At 46.0% G+C, this 19,693-nt stretch overlaps 1 protein-coding gene across 1 annotated transcript; it reads left to right on the forward strand.

The window, feature by feature from the left end:
* The first annotated feature begins 11,129 nt into the window (after positions 1–11,129).
* LOC128973534 (homeobox protein NANOG-like) lies at positions 11,130–13,746 on the forward strand. Its single transcript, XM_054389871.1, has 4 exons — positions 11,130–11,301; positions 11,849–12,117; positions 12,831–12,920; positions 13,327–13,746. Exons 1-4 carry the CDS (start codon positions 11,130–11,132, stop codon positions 13,744–13,746), a joined length of 951 nt encoding a protein of 316 aa, XP_054245846.1.
* Positions 13,747–19,693: the final 5,947 nt, after the last annotated feature.

Raw genomic sequence — 19,693 nt, forward strand, 5'->3', positions numbered from 1 at the left:
CTGAAAGGAGGTTGTAGTGAGGTGGGAACCAGTCTGTTCTCCTTAGTAACAAGTGAGAGGAGAGGAGGAAATGGCCTTAAGATGTACCAGGGGAGGTTTAGGTTGGATAGCAGAAGGAACTTCTTCACTGGAAGGGTTCTCAAAAACTGGAACAGGCTGCCCAGGGAGATGGTTGAGTCCCTACCCCTGGAGGTGCTTCAAAGAGGCAGAGGGACATGATTTAGCACCAGACTTTTTAGATAGTGGTTGGACTTGATGATCTTAAAGGTCTTTTCCAACTGAAATGATGCTATGATTATGTGATTATATTTCTCTGTTCCTCAGCTGCAGGTCAGCTCTTGTTTTGAGCCTGAAGGTGTCATTTGTGTGTGGGAAACGAGGCTGACATTTGTATAAGACCTCTGCAGTTCAAGCCTGTCTCGCCCTATGCATGGAGCAGCCACTATGGAGGTGATCTGTTACATGATGCCTGGTTGTGGTGCTCATTGCAAGGCAGTGACCAAGAAGAATTTCTCACTCGCTGAGGCAGGGAGTAGTTTCTCCTTCTGAAGCTGCCAGTTAGAGATCTCCTAGAGACTGCCATTGAGAAATGGGGGAAAGCGAGACAGGGGAAACGCCCCCAGTTTTTTTCAGCCCTGCGTTTCAAAGAGCCGCCTCACTTCCCATATGACAAAGGCGACAGAGGTGCTAAAAACGCCCTCGAAGGGTCTGTGGGGGTCAAGGCAGCCCGGAGAACGAACACACTCCAACAGCCAGCGATGTGGGATGTCCAGCGCCAGGGCCGGGGGTCAGGGGCACTGGAGCCTTCCTTCCGCTCCCGCCGCCGCGACTCTCTGCTGCCCCTCAGTGGCGGCCTGAGGGTGAAACAGGGGAGAGCCCTGGGAACTCCCATGTCGTGGACCCCGAGTTCAGCCAACTCGCCATCACAGAGTTATGGAAACGTATCGGTTGGAAAAGACCATCAATACCAAAAGGTTATCAAGTCCAACTATTATCTAACTCTACCAAGTCCTTGAAACCATGTCCCTCAGTACCACGTCTCTGTGTCTTTGAAATCCCTCCCTGGGGAGCCTGTTCCAGTCTTTGAGAACCCTTTCAGTCAAAACAATTCTTGTGCTATTCAACCTAAACCTCCCCTGATGCAACGTGAGGCCATTTCCTCTTGTTCTGTCATTTGTTACTAGGGAGAGGAGACCAGCATTCACCTTACTCCAGCTTCCTTTCAAGGAGCTGTAGAGTGTGAGAAGGTTTTCCCTCAGCCTCCTCTTCTCCAGACTAAACAAACCCAGGTCCCTCAGCTGCACCTCACAAGACCTGTTCTTCAGAGCCTTCATCAGCTTTGTTACCCTTCTTTGGACCCTCTCCAGGACTTCAATGTGTTTCTTGTAGTGAGGGCCTCCATCCCAGAAACCTGCTGTCCTTGGGCTAGCAAACGCTCCACCTTCCCCGAAGCAACCTGACTGCAAAATGCTGACCTCGTGGACCTTCTTCACATATTCCCCATCCCAGAACCAGCTCTCCCTCACTCATATCTGGGCCAAAGTCACGGAGTTTGGGTAAGCCCCAAGCTTCAGGGCTGGTCTGTGGACAAGGCTGCACCTTGTCTTTGAGCGTGAGATGACACTGACTACATAAAGCAGAAACCCCTCAGGAGGTGCTTGCTCAGTTCAGTGCAGTTATTTGGACTAATGTGAAGTGACTCGCTCTCTGACAGAAATGGCATTCCCTTAGGAGGTTTGGAGGAATTCGAATGCTGCAGTGCCCCAGCCCAATTAAGACCAGGAAGCCAGTCTCCCTGGACAGCAGGACAAGGCAGGAGCACATCAAGATCTTCACCTCTTCTCAGCCTAGGACTGCAAGGTGTCAAAGACATGAATCACCCGATGTCTTGCTCCAGGCCTAGCAGGACCACCACAAAACTTTGTGCCTCAGTTTCCTGGCAAGTTGGGAAAACAATCAAACAAAAAAGCAGTAGCAGTTACCCACTGCTATTGGGTGGTCTGAGGAAATGGGTAGTGACCTGTTTGTGGGAAGTGATTACTTAGAACTGTATTTTCCTTCTGTCAGCCATAGTGAGGAGATGATGATTTTCAGTCTTTCCCCTAACCTGATAATTTAGATCATGCCAGACCAGGCCATGAATTTTGCCACAGAACTACCCAATGTAATTCCCTTCCATTTGCTTGCAGTTTGGACACTATTCCTTCAGGTCACTGCCAGAGTATCTGTCTAACCAGCATCTCAGCTGAGTTTTGCAGCTTTTTAGCTTCCAACTGTCCAAACTCCATCACTATCCATGACCAAGTCACAGAGTTAAGTGCTGGCTTGGAGATGTAACCTAGAACAGTGGTTCCTGTGATGAGATAAGCTGATTGGAGCTGAGTCTGCTGAAGAACATGGATTTGTGATGGACCCAGCACAGCGGGATGGTGGACATCCCTCATTTAGCCTGGGCATTATTCTAAGTACACCACTTCCTGAAATATCAGATCAGGCCAGTTGGTCAGTTATCCTTCTTATGACAACTTGTACAAAGAGAAACTCTTTTCTCCTCCCAGCATCAATTGACAAGCAGTGCTGGCAGCCTTCAGGGTCAATGGACTACAGCACAAAGACAGGGCTGGGGCAGGGGGGGAGGGGTCCCCTACCTCTGTCGACCTCATATTCTTTGTATCTGACCCATGTTTTCTGAAGCTGCTCCCTACTTACCCAAATGCCCAGTTCAGGAACCCAGCAGCCTCACACCAGCACATAGAGATTCCTTTGAGACTCTCAAACCAACAGCTGCCATCTACTAGTGTCAGCAGTTTCTCTTTACTGCAGCAGGGGATCTCTCTTATCACTATGAAAATCTAATCTAAGTAGGTGGCAAAGTTGTCTCATAGGTCATGTACAGGTTAGGGGTTGAACTGCTATAAGCAGATCTGTGGAGGAAGACCTGGGCGTCCTGGTGCACAACAAGTTCACCATGCTAGCAGTATGCCCTCATGGCCAAGGCCAACAGTATTCTGTGGTGCATTACAAAGAGTGTGGCCAGCAGATTCAGGGAAGTTCTCCTTTCCCTCTGCTGTTCCCTGGCCTGAAGTTCCAGACCTGAAGTCTGGCCCAATTCAAGACAGGCAGGGAACTATAGAAGAGAGTCCAGTGGAGGACCACAAAGATGCTGAGGATGCATCTCTCTTATGAGGACAGGCCTCATGAGAAACCTGGAACTGGTTAGCCTGGAAAAGAGGAGACTGAGAGGGGATCTTCTAAATGCTGATCAATTTCTAAAGGGTAGAAGTCAAGAAGGTGGGGCTGGCCTGTTTCCAGGACAAGGGGCACTGGGTACAAACTAGAACACAGGAAGTTTCACTTGAACATGAGGAAAAAAATTCTTTGAGGGTGTCAGAGCACTGGGCCAGGCTTCCCAGAGAGGTTGTGGAATCTCCTCTAGAGACTTTCAAGACCCACCTGAATGCATTCCTGTGCAACCTCATGTAGGCAAACCTGCTTTAGTAGGGGTTGGAATAGATGATCTCCTGAGGTCCCTTCCATCCCTTACCATTCTGTCTTTCTGTGATTCTGCAACATACCCTACCTCACTGCTTTTCTTTCCAAGTAGAAGGTACACTTGTCCAACACACACCTCAAAAACGAACATCCATGAGCGCCTGATGAACATACACCAAGCCAGCTAACCCAAACTGAAATTACACGTGCAATTCTCTCCCTGCAGAGAGGATGAGAAAAAGACAAAGAACCACATGTAGCAGGTCTGAGTCAAGGGTACTGAGTACTCCACCAGAAAATGCTCAGACACCAAAACAATGAGGGGAATCTAGTAAGCTAGATGGAACAGACAAGTTTTCTGTTCCCTTTTTCCTTATCTCTATTAATGTGGCCTACATTTTTCTCCCTGTGTCTATCTTTATTTCTTTGTTCAGGAATCTATGTGTTGCCACATCTTAAAAAAGGGTGAGATTTGGCACTCAGGTGCACTGCTACAAGCCCAGAAGAATTTCAAACCTCAGTATCATCCTGACTGGCTTGAAACTGTCTTTGACTGTCATGAGAGCATAATCCATCCCTGCTGAGGAATTCTCCTGGTTACATAGAGGGAAGAGAAGTCAGCATGTGGCCCTCTGGGCTAATTCCCTCTCTTTTAACCTTAACTTCAGGAGGTTGAAACCACATGTCCATGTGTTTCACCACAGGGAAGGTTTTAAAGCTAGGAGGAGAATGTTGCACAGAACAGCTTGATTCTGAGCCTTTTCTTTTCCTCCTGTTTCTTGGTACCATAGCAGATTGCTGTTAAGCAGGCTACCAGCAGCCCTTGGCATTTCCATGACTGCATCATTCAGGGATGCAAGGGACAGCTTCAGGTGCTCCAGGCAGCTCTCTTAAGACACTGGAACGTCATAACATGAAGGACACAAGCAGGGGACAGGTATTGAATTGCATGACTAATGTAGATGTGTTCTCAGAGCATCACATCACATCACATCACATCACAGAAGAGGAGCACAACAGGGGCTGGCCTTCATCACCGGAATTGTGCTTGCAAACATGTTGTTCAACAGCCTGCTTTGGCTGCAGGGCAATGCTGCTGCTTTGACTTCACAATGGGTGCAGCTAGTGGCCAGATCAGAGATCAGACCTCCAGCTGGGGCCAGCACATGTCTGCACAGAGCAGATGGGTAGTGATAGAAATCGAAAGCAGTTTGTGTAAGCATGCTGCCTGTGAACTGCTGTGACTGAGGAGGGTCTGTGGACCTGACCATTTCTGCTGCAGAAGTGAGGAAGTCTCATGGGCGCAGTAAGTGTAGAAGAGAGAGCTGAGGTGCTACCATGTCAGAGGGCCCTGATAAATCAAAAGTCAACACCTACATCTTTGCACCAAAGCCATGCAACATGCTGCAAGCTTACTTTGCATCTGCAGGAACTTTGACACTATTATAAGGGGGCCTACAAGAAAGCTGGGGAAGGACTTTTTAGGATGTCAGGTAGCTACAGGACTAGGAGGAATGGAGCAAATCTAGAAGTGGGTAGATTCAGACTGAATGTTAGGAAGAAGTTTTACACCATGAGGGTGGTGAGACACTGGAACAGGTTGCCCAGGGAGTTGATAGAAGCCAGGCTGGATGTGGATCTGAGCAACCTGATCTAGTGTGAGGTGTCCCTGTCCATGGCAGGGGGTTTGGAACTAGATGATCCTTGAGGTCCCTTCCAACCGTAACAATTCTATAATTCTATGATTAGTAAAGCAACTTAGTCATAAGTGGGGTTAGGAGAAGGTGTTCTCAGGCTTGGCTTAGACCCAAAGTATGCATGGAGGAAACAAATGGGGATAAAACAGTAATTTGTAGCAAGATGTTGTTCCTAACACAGACATGGATGCTCCCTTCTCCTTCATGATTAAGATGTGCTGGGGAAGCATTTTTATTTTGTCATAGCAGAGTCTGGGGGTCTGGAGTTGTGGATTTTCCTGACCTTGCAGTCTGGGAAGCGATGCAATTAATAATTAAATCTCTTTGATTGTTTTGGTTTGTTTTTTTTCTACTGCCCCAAAACATGTGGTTTCACATCTTAATACGAGCTGGTTCTCCATGAACAGTCTGAAGCAGATGAAGTGCAGATAATTTTTGCGTTTACACCACTAGCTGATGTCAATGCCACATGCCCCTCCCCAGCCTCCACTCTTCATTGGATTCAGTTCCTAGAAAATTACATCCAGTTTAACAAGTTAAAGCTTCTTAGCGTTGGCTTCTCCTTTGTCTCTTTTTCTTTCCATCTCAGCCAAGTCAGTCATCTAATTATTGTTAGACAAATGCAGGTAAACCTTTTCTTCCTCAGTCCCAGACAGCATCCACTTGCAGATCCCATTCCACAGCCCTGGGCTTCACCGGCTGTACCATTCAGATGTAGAGCAGGTGCCAGCTAGGGAGCCTCACACTCTAACACTTGCTAATCGCTCATGAATGCATGTGCAAGAGCCAGCCTTGGAGAAATGGAGATGAGAGGGTGGACAAGGGGGGGTAAGAGCCAGGCAGGGCCTGACTCAACCCCTGATGGGTTTGGAAGACAAGTAAGTACCCTTTTCCCTGACCCCAGCCTTCCCTCTAACTTGCCTCACAGGTGATCTGTTCTTATGGGGAATTTCTTGAGATTGGGGGAGAAAAAAAAACAAACAAACAAAAACCAACTGCCTGGAAAGTAGGTACTAACTTAGAAGAGCTTGGTTAGCAGCATTTGCAGGCTGCATGTCTACTGATGACCTGCACAAGTGTAATTACAGTCATCCACCTGGCACATAATCCTTATTACCTCTGTCCTGATGTGCAGTAATTATGGTAAAATACATGGAATCAGCTTCAGATGAGAGATGTGGAAGAAAGTGGGTGCCACATTACACAGTGAACTTGGGAGCCTTCCAGACACAGGGAATCTAGCTACCAACTCAGTGCCCCATTTAATCCAAAGGCTGACAGAAATATGGGTTTTGCAGACTTTTCCCACTGGGTGAGTTGTAGGAAACTGTCCCACATCAGAATGGGGAAAACAAAAAAAGAAGCATCAGGAAAAAAGAGCTTGAGTTTCATTTCAAAGTTCCTAAGTGGTGTGTGCTTGGGAAACAAAAGGCATACTGCCTGATAGAGTGCATCCTTTGGAAAGAGAGTGTGAGACGTGGCACATTTTGAGCTACACAGGGCCTTCCTACCTTGAGAAACACAGGATTTGCTATTCTCTTCTTGATGGTGGAAACCACAGAAAACATCTCAACACAGCTACATCCATGATGTTTGTTTTTCATAAGAGGACATCTAACTAAGCCCATAGAAATAAACACACTATGAGTAAAGGGTCAGAATTCAAGCAGAAAGTACTCTTGGAAGGGTTTTGCCCTCTGTGTGATCTCTCCATGTTCCCCAGGACTTTGCACAGCCCTGGCTCCAGCCTGTGCTGTTTGCATGCCTTTCCTTGGAGAGACTATTCCATATTCCAGCTGATGGGCACTGATAGGGAATGCATCTTGAGATGAGTGCTTATAACTACAGCACTCCGGTGTCGCCTATGTGGCAAGCATGGATGAGGGCTGCTAATGAAAGAAAGGACCCATCAAATCCTAGAAATTTGGGTTGCCTCAGTAGTCTGCTTCTCACCTGTTTGTTTGACACTTAGCTTTCCTGCCTTTTCAGGGAGTCCTGGTTTTATGCCAGGGCTCCTCTGTCCCGCTGCTAACAAAGGGCCACATCATCCAGTAATTCTCAGGTGATTGAGAAGCTGGGTCGTTAAAGGGAGGGAGAAGCTTTGACCTTTTCTAGACCTGCTCTGCTTAAGAGACAAGAAAAAAGAAAACAGTAATTTTTGTTATTCTTTCTTGACACAAACATGGCGTCTTGGGTCCAGACTGGGAGCTGTGACCAACCTACAGGGGGCCAGCTATCCAGAGCCAAGTGCTGGGTGAAGGCTGCATATGCCTAACTTGAGGAATGTTCCATTTTAAAATTAAATTTTAAAAATTAAATCAAATATTGTTTGGCAGTAAAGCCAGAAAAACTCAGCAGTATACAAGGGAGGGATTTCTACCTGCCTTCCCGAAACACGCACACCCCTGATGGAGGGCTATAGCTTCCAGGAAAATCTTTGAGGGGAATGGGGCTCTGGGCATGATTCCTTGTTCATGAATACCAAGCATGCATCCCCATGGACATGAGCAGAATGGCACAGGGACACTCAGTGACCTTCACAGCATTCACCAAAACACAAATGACACATTTGAGATAGCTACAGGGAGGCAGAAGAACACTTAATCTACACAAAATTTAAGACAACGTCTACCAGTATAACTTTAACAGGGGTATAACATTAACCTGCATATTAAGAGGAGTTTAGCAATGCTCTGGGGTAGGAATCCATAGATAGCATTTCTGCCCCAGTGATATGATCTCCAGAGCTGAATTTACAGTATCAGTGAACCGCTGCTTCCTCGGCTCCACTCTATGTAAACTGATGTGTTTGAATCACTTCAGTGTAAGGCTGAGCTCCAGCTGTCTGAAGATAGTGACCTGACTGACACTTAAGAGGGAATGCTTTGCAGAGGGAGCTTGCTGGGTGAAAACATCTTCCAGACATGGTCCTGTCTGACCTGTGCTCAGGCCAGGAGGCAAAGACTGCTTTTAGACCTGAGCTCTTAAAGGACTATGGAAAAAGCTTGTTAGCATATGTTTCAGTCCAGAGAGTGGTGACATTTACTTCCACACACTTCATGAACCAACTTATTCTTACTCACCTGACTAATGCTTCACAGTATTAGGCACATAATCAATTGAGAACTGCAAAAGGGATGGTGGCCACAGCATGACCAGAGAGTGGGATACAACCTTGAGTCAAAACCCCAAATTATTGCTGCTGTTTGGCCCTCAGGACCAAACAGCAGCAATAATTTGGGAGCAGGACTGAGCTAGATCTGAACTATGTTGGCATGACTGCTAAAAACATCTCCAAAGGAAAGATAGATCTGCTCCATAGATCTGCTCTATGAATTATTCCTAACAGGTATATTTTAAAATCACATCGGCTTCAGACATTCATGGACAGTATATCCAGGTCACAGGCTGGTGGTGCCTTAAGTAGGTGTCCCACACCTAGCATCCTGGAAGCCTCTCAAACTTCTACATTTTGCTTTCCATTGCTTTCCATGCCTGCAGGACTGTACATTCCCTGTATGCCTTTCAGTGTATCTTTTATTGGAGGGGAAATAACTGGATTTCTTTTCTTAAATAAATTCTGATTTCAGATGCTATGGTTCTATACACTCACACAAGTCTTGTTTCTCGTACAAAGACATTAAAAAAATATGTGTTTGGTCACCCAGTTAGAGGTATGGTTGCTGAGAGGCAGCAAATTATCTGCACTATAAGGTGATGCATGAAAAAGAAAATATATTTGGTCGTTAAAGCAAAAAAACAAAGAAGATGGAAATCAAGTGAAATGAGAAAATCTAAATATGGACAGAGAAGAGAAAGGAGAGAAGAAAGAGGAGTGAGAAACCATACCATGGATACTGCAGAGCAGGACTGTCTATGAGGAAGAATCTGGTCTGTATGTGAAACTGATATATGTGTGAAAATCACAAACGTTTTGTTGCATTGCCAAACACACACACACAATTTCACAAGGGAGGATTTTCTGGTATGGTTGGTGTTACTCTGACTCTAAAGTGAGGGTCCCTCTGCCTCACATGCTACTCATAAGCCACATCCCTTCTGATGGATGGCTTGCAGAATTTTATGCAGAATTTTATTGCATTTTATGGGACAGTCAGCAGTGCTTCCTGGAGCCTTCATCCCATAATGGATAATACAAGAGCTTCTTGTCCAAGAGCAAATCCCTTTCCACACCTGCATCAGTAGCACTTTCTACCACAGTGCTAGAAGCAGACTTTATATTTCACCCCCTTCATCTGATTATAACCCTTTTCTCCCATGTTCCTTATAATCTCTCCACCTGGACCCTGTTCAGATACTGAGACCCAAAATCGCAGTTAATTAGGAAGTGATGAAAGGTGGGCCAGAGAAGAACCCCTCCAGGTGAGCAGCATTCCCGTGTAAATCCAGGCACCAGCTGGTGCTTGTTTCTCATCAAGAGGAGTGGAGGAAATATATGGAAGTCAGGGAAGACCCCTCTCTGTTATTGCCAACAGACCTTTAACAGTATGACATGTTAGTACCTACTCTCCTGCCTTTGTATACCGGTAGGTGCCTGTTTCCTTGCTTTGGGGGAGGTGGGGAATTGGCTTATTTTGTCATATGCTATAATTTGTACTTCTGCCAAGTGGTTTTCTATTTTTTGTTACTCATGGGCTGTGAGATGTTCTTGATACATTTTTTATTTCTTTAAAGAAAGCTGTAATTTGCAAATGAGAACATAGGAGGTTCTACATACACGTAAGGAAAACTTTCTTCACATTGAGGGTGGCAGAGCACTGGAACAGGTTGCCTAGAGCAGAGCCTCCATCTCTGGAGGCATTCCAAACCTGCCTGTGGTGCTACTTTAGCAGAGAGTTAGACTTAGATAATCTTCAGAAGTCCCTTCCAGCCCTCACTATTCTGTGAATCTGTGGAAATAGAAGGTGAAAGGGAAGGAGTATTTTCTTTCCCAAGCAGACTGTAGACTCTGGCTTCATGTAAGAATCTTTTATATCTGTACTGCCCTCTTTAAAATTGACTGAGTGATTCCCAATGCATAGCAAAACAAACAAACAAAATTATAATTTATTTTAAAGATATAACTTCTTTAAAAACAAACTAAAAAGTAAAAAAAAAAAAAACAAACCCAACAACGAAACAAACAAAAAACCCAACCAGGTCAAAAACCAACGAAGGTCAAAAATGTCAAATGCCTGAGGAAAGGAGCTTGGAAAAGGTGGGATGCCATTTCTTTATGCCTCTGCAAAACAGACCTGCCTGGTTTAAGTCTTGTCTGCTGAAGAAACAAGCAGCTTGTGTGGCTTTGAACCCTTTCTCCACAATAGACACTGCTCTGCAACGGTTTTCCTTCCCCCACCCAGCCTATATTCACTAGCTGGGGGAGTAGGGTGGAGGGCTTCTCTGTTTGCTAGGATGGTTGCGATCTGCAATGCAGACACGCATAAGCTCTTGCATGCCCCGGGGCAGGCTCCTTCCCATTCTCTGCATTTGGGCGGTGACTGGTGAGGAGGCGGAGGTGGGGGACAAAGAGTGTTAATTGTGGCGATGAGGCAGGAGATGTCTGCTAAGCCTTGGCCCACTCCCCGAACGGCTCTGCCCAGGCCTTCTGGCCCCTGGAAGGGTGGGGGAAAAAAGAGTCTTCCTCCCACCCCTCAGCAGGGAGGGGGTGTCCTGGCAGTGCAGGCACCTGAAAGACGAGTGGGATGCGGGACATGGTGAGCCAAGCCCTCCTCCACCCTCTGAATACCCCCGAAAGCCCCTCCCCTCCAATCAACCCACTTTTAACATGACAATGGCCATGACAATCCCTTCTAGCCCAGGCCAGGCTGGGAAGGACATAAAGCATCCCCCCGCACCCCCTCCTCCGTCTAATGGGGTACCTGCCCGCGGGCTGCCTGCTGCACAACCCACCGCCAGCTAGGGGCTGGAGGCCCGGCCATGAGCACCCACCTAGCCATGCCACCCTACCTGCCCTATCCCGGCGCCCTCAGGTATGGCGACTATTACTGGCTCTCCCCAGGGAGCATGGACAGCAGTGAGCCCGCCGAGGAGGCTCCGCCGGTGGACACCGTCCCTTGCCTTGCACCGGAGAAGACACCCAGCCACCCAGGTACGCGCCTGAGTCCGGCGTAGCGACCAGGCTGCCCGCGGTTTTGGCGGGGGGGAAACTGGGGGCGAACCACCAGCGACCAGGAGGGACGGGGCAGGGGTGGGAGCAGAAGAGAGGTCTCAGCTTCGCTGCCCCAAGGGTACCTGTGCCCATTTCCCTAGTAACAAGGGACGGGACGAGTGAAAAGGCCTCCAGTTGCACCAGGGGAGGTTTAGGTTGGATATTAGAAACTTCTTCACTGGAAGCGTTCTCAAACATTGGAACAGGCTGCCCAGGGGAGTGTTTGACTCTCCATCCTTGGACGTCTTTAAAAGAGACAGGGATGTGGTGCTGAGGATATGGCGAAGCACTAGCTTTGGTACGGTTAGGTAACGGTTGGACTCGATGATCTTAAAGGTCTTTTCGAACCAGAACGATTTTCTGCTCTGTCTGCGGAGCCCCTGTAAGTCCCCAAGGCACCCAGTCACAACATCTCCAGAGAAACTGCGCTTTGAAGTCTTGAGTCTTTTCCACACGGACATCTCTAACACCAGATCTCTCTTCTCAGGTGTTTCTCCAGCTTCCTCTAGCTCTGGGATGCTTACCCAGGACACCCCTGACTCTGCCACTAGCCCCACTGCAGAGCATCCATCTCCCCATCCCTCTTCCCAGAAGGTCAAGGAGGAAAGTGAGGGTGTGTTGAAGAAGGCCAAGAGCCGCACAGCCTTCTCCCAGGAGCAGCTGCAAATCCTGCACCAGCGGTTCCAGAGCCAGAAGTACCTCAGCCCCCAGCAGATCCGAGAGCTGGCTGCTGTCCTGGGGCTTACCTACAAGCAGGTGAACATCTTGCTCTGAGCAGCAAGAGTTGCATCCTGGGCATGATATGATCCTCTGAGCAGGGTCTGGGTTGGGACACTTTTCTTTTAGAGTTTCTTTCACGGTCTTGTTTATACCATTGCTTACATGAGTGAGTAGAGTGTGTGAAAATTTATGACTCAGTGTTCCTCTTATATTTGGTTCCAGCACCATCCACCCCCTCCACGCAGGTGTTTGAAAGTTCATAGAAAGCAGGACTATGCAGAGTCAGGTTACTGTTCGGTGTGGACATGTGTTGTTTCAGAACATGAAAAGTCAGGTCCTTACGCTGCTCTGCAAAGTGTCTTTCTTAGTCAGAACAGCACGGGGTCTCTCCCTAGAGGAAAGGTCCTTGCCCCACAAGCTACTTGTGTCTGACTGAAGGAATGACTCACTGCTGAGTCAGTGCTAATCTTAGCACAGTGGTGAGGTGATGCAGCTGTTTTGGCCTGTTTTTCAGGCCTGTGAAAGATCCCACAGTGATCTGAAGAGTTAAGTGTTAGTTCTCCAGGTTCAGATTTATGATGCTACATCTACCTGGATCTGATGCATATTCTTAACTGCTGAAATTGTGTATGGTATTAGGAGCAAAGCAGAAAATGGATTGTAGTAGAAGGCAAAACATCATTAGGATGTGTGGTAAGCTCCCAAGAACGAATTTCTAATGTCCTATGTCCTTTCCCAATCACTTCTAGGTGAAAACGTGGTTCCAGAACCAACGGATGAAGTTTAAACGTTGCCAGAAGGAAAGCCAGTGGGTGGAAAAAGGGGTGTATTTATCACAGGTGAGAGAATTCCCCCACCATTGTCATCTCCAGTCTGGGAAGAAGTGTTTCTTGTCCAACCTGCTCACTGGAACAATGCCATGGGACTGTATATTACTAAGCCAGCTGTATTTCTTGTAACAAGGGTTTTATTTCCAGTCTGTTTATTTCCCAGTTGAGACTAAATAGAAAACAAAATAGCCAGAGAGGTCAGCAAGGCTAATCATGCTGGTTGTCTTCTCAGCATGGTGTTCCCAGACACTTTGATTACAAGTTGAGTTTAAGAGTTTACCATCTCTGCTTTTATTAGTCCATGGCAAGGACCACTACTGTTGGGCTTGGGAAAGGGAGTGGCCAAGGAAGGAGGTCCCATCCAAACAGGTGGGCACAGTTCTGTTACTGAACAGCCTTTTCTTGTCTCTCCTAGCAGGGATTTCATCAGGCTGCATACCTGGATGTAACTTCGAATTTTCACCAGGGCTTCCCTGTCAGTGCCAGCAGAAACCTTCAGGCTGTGACCAACATGCATCAGGCTTACAGCAGTGACCAGACTTATGGGAATGGGCAGAGCCTGTACTCGTTCATGGCTGTGGAGGATGAGGGGCTTTTTGGTGGAAAAGGTGGAACAAGCTGCAATACACAGCAAGCCATGGGCTTACTAACCCAGCAGATGAACTTCTATCATGGCTACTCTACTGATACGGATTATGTCAACCTGGAGTCAGAAGTTACCTATGGCTTCCAGAGCACCTCTGACAACATTGCACCGTTCTCAGGCTCTCCTGTACGGCATCAGTACCAAGCCCCTTGGCATCCTCTGGGAACCCAGAGTGGTTATGAGTCTTAGGTCTAAGATGCTGGGGGTTTTTCTCCCTTCTATTTTATCATGGGGTTTCTAGAATTTTGAGTCAGGGATCCAGTTTCCACTCCTTTCTCACTTGTCTCTCCTCCCTACTTCTGTTTTAACTATTAGTGGAGTTCAGCGCTCTCCTTCCTTGGGCTAGCTTTTATTTTAAAGACAGCTTTCTGTTCATAGCTAACCCTTGGCACAAGAGTGATTTGTGTGTGGATAGGTAACCTCATTCATGGAGGAGAATGTGCAATGCCACAATCAGGAGCAATAGAAGCAGTGAAAATCTCTTTGCTGTCAAAATTCTTGCCCTCTTCTGCTGCCTCTTTATCAGGTGATCTGTGAGTCTTTCCCTGTGTCTTGCAGCAGAGCTTTGCTGCAGAAGACCCTGTACTTCAGCATTTTTTTCTGGAAATACCTTGTTCTAGCCCAGAATCTTTCCTACTGTCTTGCCTCATCATGTTACTACTTCAGTTAGCTAACTGCTAATAGGTTCTTCATCTGCATTCTCTCCTCCTTCAGGAAATGACTACATGAGAGCATTTGATTTCAGATTATGTTGTCCAATTACTCTCAGTAGCTCTGCTTGGAGGGGTCAGCACATGCCTACCTCTTGCCTGCTGCTCTCAGGGGGCCGTTGAGAGGAGGGGAAGAGCAGTAATGCATGTCACCTTCAAATTTCTTTCTTGGATTCTAAGGCTGCTAACTTACTTGTGGCTATCAGCTTATTTAGGATGGTGTCTCTGGGACTGTCCCCACTCAGTTTACATCTTGCCCTTCTACATCTCTCTGCTGAGAGACTGATGGCTTGTCCCAGACTGCACATTGCAGCAGAGGGTAGCCCAAAGTGCCGCTGTTGGAGGTTGTGAGGAGCAGCTGTGTGTAGCCATCTTTGATGTGATGAGAACAGTCTGTTTATCTGCACACGATGGTCCCCTAGCACTTCATAAACACAGCATTACTGCAGTGTGGCTTTCTCTGGGGTGGAAGTGGGCATCTAGGTAAAGGACCTGTTGTTTTAAAGCTGTTTTAAAACAACCTTAAAAGTTGTTTTAAAGGTTAATGTCACTTATCCTGGAACCTGGATGTTTGGGGCAGGGAATCCTGTTGGGTCTGACTGGAGTTGTCATCTAAGGGGCAAGAGCAGGATGGATCCTCATTCTCTTGTCTAATCTCAGTTTTAAGAATGTATGCTAAAAGGATTTTTGTCCCTTCCTTAAGGCTTAGTTGGATTCTGCATTACTCTGCTGAAAGGCTGCCTCAACTGACATAAGTCTCCAAGTTCTGGGGCAGGTGAGAAGTTTGGGATTTTTTGTGGTCACTGCACAGTTTTTACTGCAACCCTGTCCTCTAATGTCTGCACAAGGGTTGTGTGTTAAATTTTTTTGCTGCAGAGGACGCAAACATTTGTTGTTCATGCTGTTTTTTCTTAAAGTGTATTTTCTTGCAGCGATCTTGAGCATGTTTCATTTTATGTTCATGTTGTCTTTTATTACTTTGTTTAATGTTCTTAGACTTGTTTGGATTAAAAATAAATTACTTTATTTTAATGTTGAAATGGTCTTGCCAGCTTGCATTGAAACAGCCCGCAATGAAAACAGTCACTTTACACAGGGCACTGGGGAAAGGAGGAAATAGTGTAATTCTACTGTTTCTCCCAGAAGTAGGATCAAGAAACTTTTTAAAAGGAGTAGGTGGCAGAAGTCCATTGGAATTGGTTTCAATGTGCAGGTTTGTTGCCTACTGCAAGGTGGGGAAATGAGGGCCTCCAGGGTGGGCAAGTGGGCTGCTATTGCTGATTTGCAGCCCTGTAATATGGTTGTATTGGTCCTTAAATGTCAATGCTTCAAGATAACTCTTTTAGTATGAGGACAAGAGCATATTTTGAAATTGTTTGGCCACCTGTTGCTGTTCCAGGTCACAGTTAGAGGCCTGGAAGGTCCTGCCTCATTGAGGCTGCAGCTCTCCTGGGGTTCTTTTGCTAACCTCAGATGGCAGCAGAAGTTTCTAAATAGTTAAATCTTGCCTCCAGCACTGAAATCAAATCTCATTTGTCCCCTGTATTGTTTCAAAACTGCATTTATCTTCCTTTAGCACCTGGAAGCAATATTTAAAAGGTACTGAAATGTGACATGCTCATTGGTACTAAAGCAGTGCGTCAGCAGCCACCACTTCAGAGACTTGATGAACCTATTTCTGCCCAGTGAGCTTTGGTTTGTCAGAGCCTTACCTTCTTTATGTACCTCTCACTTTGAACACCTGAACTTTGAACTCTCATGATTTCCTGTGTTACAGAATAGATTTCTCATCCTCACCTGAGGCTCATGTTCCAGCATCAGTTTGAATGAATTCTGGTAATGCTCTTAGTTGTGTTCATTTCAACAATTCCCTTGGAAAAAAAAAAAAAAACCAAACAAAACACAAAGCACCTATAAAAGTTCTGTAATATAGCCATGTGTTTCAGTTTTCAAAATAGCAGCTTCTTTTCATGTATTTAATGATTTCTTTAGGATGCAAACTTAAACTCTACAGAAATACACAGGGGTTTTGCAAATAGTTGCAGAGGATGCTTGATGGAATAACTGGTGTTGCTTGCTATGTTTCTTTCTTCTTTTTTTGTTTGTGGGTTGTGTTTTTTTTTTTTTAATCCCACAAGGTTAAATATGTAGTCAGAACTTTAATAGCAGATACCCTCCTCATGCAGAATCAGATACTGTTGCTAAAATAGCACTAGGGCTGAGATGGGCTTCTCTGCAGATTGTGGCTTATGTTAACTGTATTCACTATGTTCTGCAGGAATGGAGCATGCCTTCAAGGGTGTGTGTTATTGCCCTGGTTGCTCAGCCTGAGTTGCACACATGTTCTGTCAAGCACATGGAGCTGTAGGACTGTAGGGAATGGGCCGAGTGGCTGCTGTGGGATTTTTAGCAGGTAGGCTGGAAGTGACTGCTAGTAGCTCAAAAGATTTTTAGGTATGCAATTGAGTGGGATTCTATCTTTCCACAGTGCTGGAGATCTCTTCTTGTTATCTTGTCATGCCTAAGTCACATCACTGTGTGAAACAGCTGCACAGGTAATCACAGCAGTACCACTGAAACTGATGGACATGCAACAAACCCCTAGAGGCTCATACCTCCGCAAGGATATTTAGATCAGTTCCTTGGAGGAAGTATGTGTCAGTCAGCAAAAGCCCTCTCTACTGGGACATGTTACATCTCTATTAAAACTGTTGCTTCTTTTGACCCTGCTCTGTAAGATATAGCTGCAGTGGTGCAAGAATTCCACTCAAACAGAAGTAGTTAGATCTAATATAGATGAGGCAGACCAGCGTTTTACTCACTAATTTACTGAGTTCCAGCCTTTGCTGTCCCATAGTCGAAATACCAGGCAAGCAGAGTGTTGCAAGCAACCTCATTCCTTGCTCTCAGTGTCAGCATGGCCTGCAGTGATGTTTTACAAGCTACGTGTTTGTTCTGAGTGGCCCATGAGCAGGGGCTCACAGCCCCAGTTTTATCTCCAGAGCAGATAAAAGTATGATCTTTGCTTTAATAGGCTTTTCCCTACAGGCATGTGTGAACTACACTGTGTGGCTTAAAATGTTGAGCTAACAGAGATTTGGAAATTTTCAGCAGAACTGCCACACATTTCTTGGCTATCATCAGAAGCCAATTGCATCTTGGCTGATGCCAGGCAGTCAAAAGGTGTATGAAAGGTGGAAAATCATGACATTGGTCTTAGACAAAAAGAAAGTTGTTGTTGGGTCTTGGTGATTTTGTTCGTTTTTTTCTTGGGAAGACCATATTAGTTTCATGCTGTCCAAAGATTTGAAGAGCATCCTCAGATCACATCTGTGAGTATCTTTCATAACCAGCATAGAATTAATTTCTGACATATAATGGAAGCCCATCTGCTCACAGACAGGCTGTGTCTCTAGCAGCTGGGCTGTGTCCATATCAGTAGGTCTTTTACGGATTGTAACACTGGAACTGATGCTTTATGTGCATCTATTAAATGCAGGAGGAAGCATAGTGATACAGGATGAGGAAAAGGCTGAGTTGCTTAATGCTACCTTTGCCTCAGACTTTGTAATAGGGCCAGTTATATTATGGGAATTGAGCCCCCTGAACTAGTAGACAGAGACCAGGAGCAGAATCTTCCCTTCCCCCCCACCCCCTGCAAAAACCCAGGAAGAGAAGGTCAGCAACCTGCTGCACCACACAGATGTATGCAAATCTATGGGACCAGATGGAATTCACCCAAGGATTCTGAGTGAGCTGGCAGAGGTGCTCACTAAGCCATTTTTCAGCAGTCATGGCTGACCAGTGAGGTCCTGGCAGACTGGAAGCTAGCTAAAGTGATACCCATCTATGAGAAGAGCCAGAAGATCAAGGACTACAGGCCTGTCAATTTAACTTTGGTAGTGGGGAAGCTGATGGAGCAGATCATCCTGACTACCATCATGTGGCACATACAGGACAATCAGATGATCAGGCCTCATCCGCATGTGTTTATGAAAGGCAGGTCCTACTTGACTAGTCTGATCTCCTCCCACAATATGGTCACCTGCTTAGTGGATGAGGGAAGTGCTGTGGATGTTGTCTCTCTGGAGTTTAGTGTAAAGCCTTTGATGCTATTTCCCACAGCATTCTCCTGGAGAAACTGTCTGCCCAGAGCTTGGATGGGTGTACTCAGCTGGGTGAAAAACTGGCTGGACAGCTGAGCCCAAAGAGTGGTGGTGAATGAAGTCCTGTTGGTGGCCAGACAGGAGTGGTGGTGGTGTTCCCTAGCACTCAGTACTGGGTCTGGTCCTGTTTAACACCTTTATCAATGATCTGAATCAGGAGATTGAGTGCACTCTTAGTAGGTTTGAAGATGACACCAAGCTGGATGGAAGTGTTGATCTGCTTGAGGGCATTGAGCCTCTGCAGTGGGATCTAGACAGGCTAGATCAATGGGCTAAGAGCATGAGTTTCAATTGTGTGGATTTTTATAAGACCAAATGCCAGGATATAAACCAGCTCTGTCAACAGAAGACCATGGCCATTATTACACCAGTTGCAGACATCAATTGTTCTATCATTAAGATAGTCACAGTCATCAAAAAGCAGGAGAGGCCCAGCTCCCTGAGTCATAATTTTTCTGTTATTAAATGTACTTTGATACACACACCTGATTTTAGGTATTTATATTACTACTAAGTTTAGAAATTATGATACCTCTGTGTTTTATTCAGTCCTAGTATTAAACATTGTAGGGTGAAGGAAATTCTTTAGGTGGGTGATAGTTACTCATTTGGTCTTCAGACTCTAGATATCTGGCATTGCCAAGAGCCATAAAGCTGATAAATTAACACAGAAAAATCTCACTTTATAGTTTCACAGTCAAATGACTAATAACAATAGCATATGGTTGCTATGGTTATTTATGGATTCATAGAATGGTTTAGGTTGGAAGGGACCTTAAAGATCATCTAGTTCCAACACCCCTGCCATGGTCAGGGATACCTTCCACTAGATCCCTCTCAGACTTGTGCTCTAGTCTCTTCACCTTCATTACCCTTCTTTGGATACAATCCAGCTTCACAATGTCCTTTTTGTAGTGAGGGGCCCAAAACTGAACAGAGCACCTAGGGTGTGGCCTATCAGTGCCTTACTCGTGCTAGCCACACTATTGCTGACCCAAGCCTGAATGTTGTTGACCTCCTTGGCCACATGCTGGTTGTTGACCAATACTCTCAGGACCATTTCCACAGGGCAGATTTCTAGCCACTTCCCCAGTCTTACAGCATTGCACAGCATTGTTGTGAACCCCAGTTGCAGGTTTCACCTCAGAAGGGACTGGTTGCCTATAATCTTTTGACCGTGGTAATTTATTTTATGCCTTCTCCACACAATTTCAACTGCAGCAATCTTTTTTTGTTTCTTTCAAACAAGGATAAAAGGAA

This window comes from Indicator indicator, chromosome 1 (assembly GCF_027791375.1).
Source record: "Indicator indicator isolate 239-I01 chromosome 1, UM_Iind_1.1, whole genome shotgun sequence".
In the NCBI taxonomy this organism is placed as follows: Eukaryota; Metazoa; Chordata; class Aves; order Piciformes; family Indicatoridae; genus Indicator; species Indicator indicator.